Source organism: Diadema antillarum, unplaced genomic scaffold (genome assembly GCF_040938485.1).
Source record: "Diadema antillarum isolate AM-2024a unplaced genomic scaffold, OU_Dant_1.0 seq00000244_RagTag, whole genome shotgun sequence".
In the NCBI taxonomy this organism is placed as follows: domain Eukaryota; kingdom Metazoa; phylum Echinodermata; class Echinoidea; order Diadematoida; family Diadematidae; genus Diadema; species Diadema antillarum.
Window position 1 is genome coordinate 1,065,920 of NW_027271288.1, and position 14,181 is coordinate 1,080,100.

Here is a 14,181-nt window from a genome sequence, read left to right on the forward strand (position 1 = left end):
GTACGTGGCTGTTACGGTGCAATAAAGAATACAATATTTTGGGTAAATGGATGCAGTTATAATTAAACATGAATTGACCAAGTTGAAACAAATACAACTCTTTTATTTCTACCCCATAACACAACAGTGAGACAGGCTCCCAACGTTGTTTTTTTTTTAACTTTCTGGTTCAGCGCGTTCATTGTTCTCGAAGAGCAGAGAATGACTCCACGATTGTATTGCAGCCCTTTGTCAAGGCCGATGTGACTTTTGTTAGAATCACGGCCTGGTAATGTAGGTGCCACTTCTCAAAGTCGAATGTAGGCTATGTACATAGTGACTGCAGATCCCTTTTCGAGGCGTGGGAAAATACGTTCTAGGTGCTTCAGCGAACGATAGCCCACGAAAGCGGCAACCAAGCAAGCAAGGCGAGCCAGAGAGCAATACGATCGCCATTCCACGTGGGCTAACTGCACGGAGGCACGCGGTGTGTGCGCGTTTTTCTCTGTTTCAGTAGCGATAGCCTGACAAATTCAGGCCGGATTGAATGAGGCTAAGTGGACAAAATTTTCGAACATGTTGTGCTATGACAGAGAGCGTGTGAATTTTGCTCACCGCGGATTATCCTGCAAAAGGGTCTATGAAAGGAAAGACTAATAATCTTCACTCTGAGGGAAAACGAGCGCAAGCCGCGGTGAGCAAAATACACCGTGTGTGTTTAAACACACGCATGTCGAAGCGGTTTTGCCGGTTCCCATAGACTTTACACGTGAAGGCGATTCGCTTGGCACTGAGCCAAGTTCGGCGAGCTCGCTCGGTCCTCCCCTTTTATCCTCTATAGGGTATTTCGGCGTTATCCTTCACAGGGTATTTGCTTGGACTGATCATACTAACTTGATTTCATAGTACAAATGAATTAATGGAATTGATATTTGTGCCTTGTAATTCTGTACATGATCTAAATTTGCCAAGATCAAAATCCAGAATGTTACTGTCAATGTTTTGTCAAAACAAAATGTATGTTACACTTATTTAGAGATGATATCTATGAAGGATTTATGGAGAATGTTTTATGTGTCTACAGGGTTTGTGTGTGTGGTTCAAGGAAACAATAAATGTATGTCTGCTGAAGATGATTTCTGTTTCAGTGAATTGCTTTCCCGATTGCTGTATGGAAAAATTGCAACAAATCTAGGCTCAATGCAAATTTTACACATTTGATACTATATATCCTTACATATCCAAACATCAACGGTGTATATCATCATGTTATACTACTTCTCCACAATTTTTCGGAGCTCTATTTAGTGAAACGAAATAACTACTTCTGGTTTTTTCAAACCAAACGCCAGCTGGTTTGAGTCAAACAATTAACATATAAATATTATTTTCAACTCGATCTGTTTTTATATTTCGTTACATATTTTCTATATCAGTGTCAAAGGAAAACGATATTTTCAGGTGTGCATATTAGAAATAGGAAAACACTTACACTTGACCTTCCTTGAAAGTTAAGTAATGATTATCAAACGACCTATGATTGCAAAATATATAAAAAAATGATAAAAACGTGTACTCGATGAGAATTTTTGTTTACAGAAAATTATCATACCACCACTGACAACAGAGGGAGACCACCTTTACCATTGTAAGAAAGTTACAGGTGTCGATACATTGTATGATTAATAACCGAGTCAAAGCTTTAGAAAGATCAAGATTATTCCGATATCAATGTCTTCATGAAGTATCCTTATACAACGTAGATCCATGATTGATCTAAGGAATAATCATGTTACTAATCGTACAACTTTTAGAAGTACTGTATTGTTTTTCATCGTAATTATGAACGGTTAGAGTCGATCATACACACTTTTCTCACACACGCTTTTCTCTCTTTAAAAAAAACAAAAATACACTCGGCAACATTGAGAGTACCATCGCATGTACTCAACATCAATTTTCTGTGGTAGCCAATAACAGCAAGCCCACGGCAAAAACAGCGCTGAATAGGATAGTATCGTGATGCCCAGTGCTCCCCAATGTCATTTCTTCTCATATTATATCGCACTTCCTTATACTCGTCGCAAATTTATGGTTGATCAGTCTTAGTTTTTGTTTTGTTTTGTATGGTATTTACGACGGTTGAATTAGATAATTTGGTCATACAAACTTTATTTTTTATTCCTTTTATTTTATTTTATTTTATTTTGGTATGGTTTCATTTGCCATGTTTACCCGACAAATATTTTCCTGCGAGGGAATATCCCATAATGCTCTGCGCGTGATAGAACAATGCAAGTGGTCCATTATCACATGACACGTGATCGTGTTTATCCAATCACTGATTGTGACTGACTATCATAGAAATCAGACACATAAAAAAAAAAAACCAGTGACAATCATCAGAATGAAAGAGCCTCATTTTGCGGTCGCACAAATATTTATTTCATTCCCAATTCAGCGTCAGCTTAATAGGCCTACTACAAGAAGAGTATCAAGAACATGTACAAAACAGTCGGTCTTTACATTCCACGAAGAATGCGTGCTCTGCTTTTGTTGTAGATAACAATCATCTCCCAAAGTTTTTCCTATAGATGATATGTTCTATTAATGTAATTGAACTTTGCTCCCATGAAGTAGTCTGTTCTTGTTTGCCATTCTATAATAGCCCAGAGCTCATATTTCCGTCTCTTTCATTTTGATAGTTGCTTCGGGACAGACACACGGCAAATCCGACATTCATGGAAACGCATGTTTAAACGAATGCATAGCATGGAGAGTGCTATTTAATTGTACTTTCTCGAAACAGAAAGAGTTCAAGTATGAAGGGATAACGGGAATGAAGCAATCACCTTGGAACGTGTAAGAGGACCATTGAATCACTGGATACTGTCCTGAAGGAAACAGAAGGTTTTATGAAGGTAAGTGACATAACAGCGTTATTTACCCACCCACTGATCATAATTATGAACGGTAAGCCAGCCCCCCAAAAAATGTGTATAAGGACCTACATCCAGTAATGTCTCCTGGTCTATCCCCGCCCACCCTATGTACCCTATTTCTATCCGCAGGACCCTCTACATACGAAAGCGTTACTATTTCTGTATTATTAATTCGCAGTCGCTATGCACAGCAGATAGTGCTTACTATTTTTATGTTTGTTCAAAAGCTTTATTACGATTACCCTTTAATGTTTCTTCAAACTCTATATTGAATCGTAATGTACGTGATTGCGACAGTTAGATGTATGAACAAAACTCTCCAAGAATGGTTGTTTTTAAGAGGTCCATCATTATTGAACGATATACCGATTTATCAAAAAATGAAACCATCTTTTGAATAGTTTTAAGGACGTTGTAAAATGTCAATAAACTGAATTTATATTCTCAGTTGAACGATTATTGTAATCGCACTTTGATATTCCTCTCAATTTTCTTTTCTTTAATTGATATTGTTTTCTCTCACTTTGATCTGTTCTTTTATAGGCTTTATGTTATTGATGTGGGCTTAAACGATCATTCGGGGTCAACGTTTTACAAGACTTTATTCTCTTCAATGTTGAACCCCCCCCCCCCCCCCCGATGTATACTGTTTATTGTTTTTTGTTTTTTCATTTGATTTGTTATCCGTTTTCTCATCTTGACTTGATCAAATCAGTGTATATGGTTATATCCTTGTGGTTTTCTTTCCTTCATTGTCCGTTCCATTTGTTTCAAGTGTATCAATTGTGGGTTGTATTCATGATGAATGAAAATAAACTTTTTTTTTAGTGTGAAGGTAGGTTTTAACCCCCCCCCCCGAGAAATAAGAAAAGAACATCATTTGAGTTAATAAAAAAGAAAAAAAAATCGCCTCTCTCGAGGGTCGAATTTCACTTGAGCCGAAGCGCTTTCTTCAGACCCAAGGACCAATTCAAAGTTTACTACTCTTATTTCATGTCCACCAACTCCTTTATGAAACAAGATGTATTGTATGTTACAAGATATTTTATCATTTGATGTTTGTATTACCTATATGTATATTGATTGGAAGTGAAAATAAAAACATGAATAAATGAATAAATGAATGAATGAATGAATGAATGAATGAATGAATGAATGAATTTATATCACGATGTAATCCCGCAATTTCTGTCCGAGTGAACGTTTTGCAAAAATGAATGCAGCTATGTTATCTCAGTGGTCTCAGAGAGAACGCAACTTCCATTGATAGTGGCCCATTGAATGTAGGAAGAAGTAACGCGTGTTACCCCGTCCTGCATTCTTCGTCTTTGTAATCTAAAGGAACTGGCTAATTATAGGTCTACGTGCATACTATCGAAAATTGGTAGTTCTGATATATGGTAAGCATTTATTGAACATCAATCGAACACGTTGATGTGAAGTCAGTAGACCCTAAAAATTAACTGTGTCTCACCAATAAGGGTGTATAAACTGCTAATGTTTTAAGATGAGATCGCTGGAAAGTTGTATTTAGAAATTCGTGAAGGCTAGCGTATACCTTGTTAAAATAGTGTAAATTCAAGTTTTTGTACTACCGACCTACACCATCAATTGATTTCCTGACACAGTTGGTATAAACAAGAAACCAATGACTTGCACGTTACTCATTATCGACTCAGAAAAGTTTCTCCTAATTCAGTTTCCAGCTCAAGATTGGGCATTTCCCATCATGCATCAAGTATCAACTTGGTATTGGTAAATTATGATATAGAGTTACAATGCGTCATGATAAGAAAAGGATGTCAACTATACATGTATCTCAATGGATCTGTTTCGTTTTAAGAGAGCCCGTAGCCTTCTTTAAAGCCTTCTCAATGTATTCATAACCAATAGTCTCATGGCCTACCCATCGCAGGCTCGTGATTTTCAGTAATTGAAAAATGAACTAAAGGGCCTGGAAAAAAAAAGATTAAGGAATTGCGTACCATCACACGAAATATTTTGCCTCGCACTGTAATCAAAATTTTGAGGTAGCCTCAAATCTCAGCTTGAAATGCTGACATATTTCAAAATTCTAGAAGGGAAGAGAGTTGTGTAATGTTAGAAGCACCCTCTTCTTATGTGGATCTGCGACGGAAATCTAAAGTAATAGCATCTTCCTTGATGTAATGCTTTGAGAAGCTACGAATGCCTGACAATGCGGAGCTGTCCGATTTCGTGTGTGTATTCGTGTATTTGTGTGTGTGTTTGTGTGTGTGTGTGTGTGTTTACATTTCATTAATTTGTTTTTGAGGAAGAGAGATTTTTAGTAACAAAAAGTGTATTTATAGTCCTTGATAGTCCTTGAAATGACAATTGTTTGGTGGGAGAATGGCGGTCCTGGGAAAACGGCTTTATTTTCTCTTGTTCTTTCGTTTCGTTATGTGTACATCGTTTGGCAGGTCTCATCTTCATCATTTTTCTCTCTTATCTCCACGTTTTGCTAACCTTCTCCTTCCCCCTCTCCTCCCTCCTTTCTGGTTCATCTTTCTTCTCCCACTGACTCCAAACTCTTCAATTGATTCTCACTCTATTCTTCCTTACAACTCTCCTTATGTTTTTACCCCCGTCTCTATTAGTGCAACCTTCCAGCTCACCGCTGTCCCCGAACTGTCACTATTTGCCTTCCTTAAACTCTCCTTCTCTTAACCCGTTGAGGACGGACTGATTTTGCTACAACACGCATTTCCCATAGACACCTGCCAGAGTATACTCGGGACTCGTCCTCAACGGGTTAAGTGCTTCACTCCTTTGATCCGATCACTCTCCTCTTTCTAGGATCTTTTGTCAAACAACAGCAAAACAACGTCCAACCTCCATTTCCATTCCCATCCATAATTTGCTTGTACTATACATGCATATGCAAATATTTGAAAAAGAAAATACAATTGTGCTTTCTTCATTGTCACTCATTCTCACATGTATTTTGTCAGTTTACGTTATTGCAATAATTATTACAAACATGTTCTGCTTATACATTGTGTATAATTTCTCTGTTTATTTTATGGATAAGAAAATAAATTTGAATCTTGAATCTTGAAACCTCTCTTCCTCACTTACATTGCTATGTAAAGTTTTAAACAACCCATGATTTATATTTATTCAAAAATATCTTCTAATCTTGGCGGATGAATATCGTTACAGTTTGCAGTCTAAATGAATGTCATGTTTGAATTCTCAAACTTGTATGTCAATTGTTGCAATGATCACCGTACCTATGACGTCATTGTTTTCCTTTCATTGTTCAGACAGAACCAGGTGACACGGCGAGGTGAAGGATTCTTAATGCGAGGAGATTCTCTTGAGCGAAAATATGGCAACCAGTCCCCAGAAAACTCCTGAGATAACAACATGTTCCCACTGTTCCAAGACCTTGGAAGACCCGCGGTCCCTGGGCTGCCGACACACCTTCTGCCGATCATGCATCAGTAAGCTTGTCATCAAGAAATCGGTTTCTTGTCCCATATGTGACAAAATGTCTCACGTTCCGAAAGGCGATGCAGCAAATCTACTCAAAGATTTCGGGATGCTGGATCTTATTGAGACTAACAAAAATCAGTACGTCGACCAGGGGTTGAAGTGTAGGCAATGTCCAAAGTTTGAGCAACGGGAAGCCGTGGATCACTGCTACACCTGTCAGAGATCTCTCTGTTCCTTCTGCTCCTTTTCACACTTGGAAAGACACCATGCCTTGGTGGACCTTGCAGAATATGAGGCAGAGAGCAAGCTGGTAAGAGACAAAACAATCGAATCACTGCTTCATAGAACCAGTGCGAAGAAGAAACAGTTGGAACAAAGGCTACAGCTTGTGACAACACAGGTACGGCGTGTCCAGTCTGCATCGCAGAAGGTTACGTCAGATGTTACATCGACTTATTATAACCATCTCCGAAAAATCACGACAGAGAAAAACGCCATTTTGAAGCAATGTCACGAAAGGGAAGCATTCCTGTTGTCCAAACTGCAGACTATTGCTGACTTCGCCTTGGAATTCTCAGACTCGCTTGAGAAAATCAACGTCAATTTAAGTCAGAATATCAACAAGAAACTACGAGGAGATAGCCTCCGGTCTCACATCAACCTTTGCCATAACCTCGAGTCACTTCTGGAGCATGATGTCGATGTCGACATCCTTAAAGAGACATCGGGATTTGCTGAGGGATTCGAGTTCCAAAGCTGTGAGCCAGCATCGCTCGGGACTGTCTGCAAAGATGCAGAAGGGTGGAAGACGAGGCTGGAAAAGTCCCTTCCAACGGGAACGGTAAGCAGTGTGTGCGCGATGCCTGATGGTCGGATGGCTGTCGCTTTTTCGCAAGAAAGGGGTGGCTTAATCCTCATCTCGCCGGATGATCGGGAGGAGGTTCCGGAGGCCATTGCTGGACTGGAAATTAGAGCCGTGGCCTTTCTACCTGATGGAAAATGCGTCATTCTTGACACAGAGAATAATCTCAATCTCTACTCTCCGTTGTTCGCCAAACTTCCTGCTACGTTCGAGACAATACCGAAGAGTGAGGGTGGCGCAGCACGGTTGTGTGTTGATCAGCATCACTACCTCTACGTTGCCTACAAGAAAGCCTCCAAGATACAGGTGTTCTCACCGAAAGGAGGCGCCCCTGTGAGGACCATCGGCTTTCGGGGTATCGACCTTATGGACATACGGGTATCTTCAGAGGGGACGATCTTACTGACGTCATGGACCAAGCTGAGATTACTGGACTCCCAAGGAGACGTGCTTCAAGTGCTAAATCACTTAGTTAGCGACGAGATACTTGTTGCCGACTTCTGTGACGGAGGGAAAGGAGTAATGATTGCTTACTTGTCGCAGCAGACTGGGGAGGATTATTTGAAGATGACTCGATGCAAACTGGATCTATCAGTAGTTGAGACAATCTTCGAGAAATATCCCATTTCTATATCAACGGTACCGTTCTACAGCCTTTGTGAAATCGCTACGGGAGAAATAGCCTTCTGTACCAATATCTCACTTTTCCTCTTTCAGCATTTCACCGGCAAAGTGAATGACGACAAGTTTTCAGACTTCGAGTGAGCGCCGTCTTCCTGATTTCTCTTGCATACGAGTGAATCATTTTAGATAGGGCCTATAATAGTTGATCTTCATTAGACGTCTCGGCTTTGGGCTTAGAAATGAACGTCTTACCAAAGCAACGATCAAAACTTTGATTAATGTCGTTGTCCACTCCTGTTTTGCTAATGCGTGATTGCTGCTAAACGAAATCAGTGCATTGATTCAACTACTCTTTTTCATTAAAAAAAAATATATTACAGCATTTAAGTGCTTCCTGGATTCAGTAATCGAATGGAATGGAAAAGTGATTCTCACCGTTTTCAATATTAGGCCTACGTATTTTTCACTGAGAGTCAAGATGTTTCTTATTACCAAACAGTATAAAGAGCACATTGTCTTAAAGAAGAGAATGTACTATCGACAAAATTACCTTAGAAGACAAAAATCCCAACAAAATGAAATATTTTCAGTTACCTTAGCGCATAATGGAGATCAGGATCAGTGCATTGCTTCTCGTACATCATTATTAACGGCCATTCAAAGACAAAGTAAGGAATGACTGAACATGTCGTTCCTCAGGCTAACATGTGTCATAATAATCATTATGGTTATGAATTGAGCATAACACTTGTATTTTGGAGTATACTTCATCAATGATTGCTTAGTGTACAGCATTTAAAATCTCTTACAGCCTTCCGTAGTGATCGATGAAGAGCCTTGGGCATACTGTTCCTCTCCACTTCCTGCATACCTTTACACAGACGTAGTATCTCCCTTCCATTGCATTTCAGACAGATTTAAGAAAAAGAAAGGGGGTAATGTCTTGAGCTAATAGTCGTAAGGGTAGAACTAAAAATAGTCGTATATATAACGCTTATTTTTTTAGTTTTAGTGGCAATTCTATCAAGCCTTTCATAAAACAAGAATAATAAGAAATCCTAAGTTATGTATGCACCAAGGTATGACACTGCCTGATATTTAAAAAAAAAAATGTAAATTTCGTACATCTCAATGAATATTAAAGATGGCCTACACCTATGATTGAAATTCTATTATTTTAAATTCCAGCCTTTCTGCCCTTGTGCACTTTCAAGCACTTGCACTTGCACGCACATTCACCACCATCACACATCAGAGTTTATTTTCCCCCGCTATCTTCGCAGCAGAATTTGTATTTTTACGAATCTAGACCGTCCCTACCTTTTCCTCGGGCCGGCCATCTTTTCAAGCAATGCTTATAATGGCGGCCCTCTGCAAAATCGCTTCTTAACTACAATTGTTAGTGTAATCCCTGCTGTATAGACATGCATACTATATAATTATTATATCATTAATTTCCTTTTGTATCGTTGTTTATGCAAGTCAAACGACTCCGTTTTAAATCTACTTTGTATGTTTCCATCATGTTCATGATTATGTAACTTACGTATATTGATTTGCAAAAAATAAAGTGTCTATCAAACAAACATTGATATTGAAAGAGATGACATTCACATATCTCTGCTGAACAGAGATAGACGTCTTCAAGAGTAAAGATCCTTGCAGCTCGTATTTATACATTAACAGATCAGTCCATAAAAAAACTTCGCTTGCCTAAGGTAAATACATTCCTTTTCGTTCTTATTAGTACATAAACTTTGTATTCTCGATATTCTGATGAACATAAAGATGCTTCTTACATGATAAGTTATGAAAGGGTATACGTGAAAGATTTTTAAGTTGTAATTGCATTTAGGCCTATTAGTGCACATTTAATATTCCTCTAGAACATGAATAGTGAGTATATAGGGATACATTGAACAAGTTCTATTTTGCCTGCTTATAGACATGTATTTTGGGAGCAGCAATTGGGAGATTTTTTGGGGGGTATGTGGTTGATACACAATTCACAATATTGTCTTAACACTTTGTTTTTGTATAGAGAATGCTATCTAGCGGTGTCGATTGAATCATATAAGATGTCATTTTGTGTGATCATGTTTCAAGTGTAATTAGATTGAGTATAGTTAGAGACTCTCGAGCTATATACAATGTGTCCTTTGCACTGAGAGATATCAGTTAACGGTTGCCTAATTTAGTTAAGAATGCTGCATGCACTGCGCAGCATACTTCTCTGCTATTTAGAAACCATGCATCTGCGTCTATCTGTTACTAATTTTTTGCCAAAGTAAACTTTTTATACTTTGAACAGATCTTAATATAACTCTACATCTTTAATGTAACTATTGCTGCATTGTGCATGTTGTGTTATTAGTTTTTACCAAACTGTTAGTGCTCGTTTGGGGATATAGGAGCATGCAGTGATATGGTATTGTTACAATTATTCTCTCTGCGTTGAAATGTTCAGGACTGATGACTGTAATATGAAAAACTTGTTTTGTGTGAGTTCAGCATTGGTCGTGGGCTAAGCATTCACATGAAGCAAATCTAAGGACTTAGGATCAATTCCTGACTCTCCTGCATAGCTCTTCTTTCTCTGTATTTTTTAATATCTTTCTTTTTTTCCAATCGTAATACTAGTAACTGACAGATCAAGATTACCGATTCTGCCATTACGTTTCACTCGACTCATCAACTGTTGGAGAAAGAATACTCAGTTAATCCATAGGTAATTTAAGAAAGAGTGATTCTCTGGAACTCGAGTTTCAATTCCTCACATCAACCGGTAAAAATACCACAATACAAATTGTATATCATCTTCAATGTATGAAACTTTATTGAGATTTGAAATCACAGTTTGTGATAACACATCCTGTTGTGAAAAGAAGGCAGATATCATAAACAACTGATGTAAGTATAGTGATGATTATCAGCTTCCTGTTTAAGAGGGGCTAAAGTTATCATCATTGTGAGACAAATCATGAGTCTCTGTACGAGTCCTTCGAAGCAACATCATTTTCATCATAAAAGAAAGATCTTGCATAATATGCCAAGTAAATATTTTACACACCATTCCACACTCGTCTTGGCGTAAACAATATTAACGTCTACCGTCCTGGAATCTCAGTCTGGCAACTATTACAAGTCAAGAGTAAAATGGGCACTGCGACTCGTGCCGTGATAGCAGGGCTTCTTGAACGTCCAATGTGCATCTTTATGAGTATGAGTTGTCAGTTGCAATTATTGCAATCATACCGAGATGATATGACAGCGAGCCTTTACTATTGACTTTCCAGGGTTGTGTTTTATAGGGTCACCAGTCAGTGATTATTGCGTCAGGCAGATGTTCATCATTGTTCATGTTCGCAGCTGGACTTTGTTTCGTTCATTAGACATCGAACGAGTCCGTGCACGTTCTGGCCAGATTCGGGAATTGCTTGGCGATAGATGCAATGCTAGTGACGTTGTTTTATATATCATCAAGTTGTGTTAGAATACGCTAATGTTTGGTAGTGCCGGATCATTTTGCGTCGAATTCTTGGTTACTTTTCTTGGCGATGATATATTGTGTAAACAACGATTTGTTTTCATGTGTTTCACTGGTTAGCATTGTATCGTTTTATCATAGTCTGCCATATTATAGTCATATTAATGACAAACGAAGTTTCTATTAACCTCTCTGATGTACCTGAACATGATATTAATAGGTTGTAAACGCGGTCAAATTGTTGAACCGAATTATCGCACCTGCCGCATTGTACACAAATCAACTCATTTGTATCTAATAAACGTTTTATGCACTACTGTACACGAGTGTGATATGCTGAGATGGATAAAGGATTAATCGATCAATTACTTCCTTCTTTGCACTAATGAGAATAAAGGAGGAAGTGTGAAGTTGATCTGAGAGCTGTTAACAACGCGTTTATATTTCTCCAAGGAAAAAACTTTCCCCCTTCCATTGAATATAATATGAATTACAACCAGATCGCCACAGAAGAGAAATCACGTGATTTATCCGTCTTTCCTACGTTGCTATTCAACCAGTGACTGTATCGGGGAGGTCAAAGCAAAATAAGTTTAAAGACTATAATTGAGATAAAGTAGTATATGAACTGCAAAAGAAAAAAAGAATAGCTATGATTTTTGTCGCTTCAAAGCGAGACCTGTATTCGTATTGGTAATGAATACAAACATAATACTAGAAACATCTACAAACTAGTCGATTTCAAACAGCAAACAAATAGATCGAAAATTCGATTTCCCTATTTTCCCTTCGAGTAGGAATGAAAATGAAAATACACATGACGAAGGAATATCAAGATAGATCCCAGCAACAACAAGAACAACTGATGGGTTCTGTTCGCCTTGGGACAAAGCTATGTTATTCCTCAGACCTCTACCTCCTGTGCTCAATTTACTCTCACACACTTCAAATTGTCTTACCTTTAACTTGTCAGTATCCTAACGGAATATTAATTTTGGTTTCCTTGTACATGATTTCACAACTAGACTCAAGGAGCTCTTCACATTTGATACACAATTGTATCACTGAAATATTGAGTACAAATCAGGATGTAGGCATAGGTTTTTCGCCTCGAACATAACACTTTAAAGGGATGGTAGAGTTTCAGTTGAGATGGGGTTATAGGTTTCCGACGTTTTTGATGATTTTTTTTTATAGATAAGATAATGAGAAACATCTTATGACATAATTATGAATTAGCATACAATTTTCAGAGGAATTCAAAGGTTATTTGAAGAAAATTGATTTTGAAATGGCTGAGATAACCAAAACAAAGCGATCCTAATAAAAGATGGGACTCACCTTTTAGTAGGATGACTTTAGTTCACTTTGTTTTAAGATATCTCAGCCATTCTAAAACGGATTTTTATCAAATAAACTTAAAATTCATCTTAAAATTGTATGCTCCTAAACAGTTTATAAAGTATTTTCTAAGTATCTCGCAAACAGCTAAAAGCTGAATACTCACCTCAACCAGGACTATACCATCCCTTTAAGTTTTACGGGACTGCATACTCATGACTGTCGGAATAAAGTGATTAAAATGTTTACTTGGATAACATAAATGTGTAGTAATACATGAAACAATAACTCGGTGTCATATCAGTTACAAGCCTGATCAGTTACAAACTGCATTAACGTTGCCATTCTGCTGCATATGCAAGGTGAGATGGAACAAAATGAAGGAGTTGTAGTAAACTTTCCAACAGCAAGGATACACAATGTCATTAAAAATGAATAAATGATAATGATGATAGTAATAAGTGATCTCAGTCATTGTATCCAAACCCAGAGTCATGATAATCATAATGCGAAAAGTTCGAATAATTCTTAATCGGTACAATAATCCTATCATTATTTCAAAGGTGCATGCGTATCATAGATGTACCGATTGTTGTAGGTGCATGTATAACGGCCATATTAAGGTATCATAAATCATTCCTATTCACCCTCATATCTTAAGATTAATATCCTAATTGACCAAAAAGCTTTGCGAATACTCGGTTGAGCTAACTATTAAACTATTATTGTCGTGGATCCATGAACAATGACATGTACTACTTGAGACAGCATTATACAAATAATATCTTTTTTTTTTTTGGAATTTCTTACTTTGATTCCTTCGTAAGATAAGACAAGGGAAAGATAACGGATACAAAGAAAGATGCCTCGATGCTGAACCTGCGTCATATCAACAAGGCACCAACATTTTAAATTCTACCTATCAATCAATATTCTATCAACACACGGTCTATGTTCCAATTGGTCATTACTGCCTACACCCCTTCCATTCATCAGAGACTCAAGTGAGCAATGACACGATTTAATAGTCGTTTAGTTCATCTCCACATGGGTCCAGTTGCGTATGCACATAGTCTGTGGTTTACTCCATAATTCGCCATAATTATGATGATTGAAAAGAAACATGACAATACACTTGTCCTATACATTTCCTCAACAATCTAAATCACATCAAAACCTTGCCTGGCATAGCAGCGAGTGTGAAGACATAATGAGATGCAAAACAAAACAGCACTCCAAACCCATCTTTCATACAATTATTATACACCATTTTATTATATACAAATAACAATAACAACGTCAAAATATTTCGTGGATTGAGATACTGGTAAAGTATTTCCCATTGTATTGTAACGTTATGCAGTTTAATGGCACACATAACGGTCTATACATGCTATAGATAACGGGTTGCCTGTCGTTAATTCATATCAACTGTGAACACAAAGATGACGTGGAGGCGGACCGTCAAGCTCAGTCCTCGAACGTCA

At 37.9% G+C, this 14,181-nt stretch overlaps 1 protein-coding gene across 1 annotated transcript; it reads left to right on the plus strand.

Annotated features, from left to right (window-relative positions):
* The first annotated feature begins 2,813 nt into the window (after positions 1–2,813).
* On the plus strand, positions 2,814–9,123 carry LOC139729531 (uncharacterized). Its single transcript, XM_071640458.1, has 2 exons — positions 2,814–2,900; positions 6,209–9,123. The coding sequence occupies exon 2, from the start codon at positions 6,274–6,276 to the stop codon at positions 8,005–8,007; it is 1,734 nt and encodes a 577-aa protein (XP_071496559.1). The 5' UTR covers positions 2,814–2,900; positions 6,209–6,273; the 3' UTR covers positions 8,008–9,123.
* Positions 9,124–14,181: the final 5,058 nt, after the last annotated feature.

Excerpts from the sequence above, each read along its gene's own strand:
- LOC139729531 (XM_071640458.1), top strand. The coding sequence starts at position 6,274 with ATGGCAACCAGTCCCCAGAAAACTCCTGAGATAACAACATGTTCCCAC.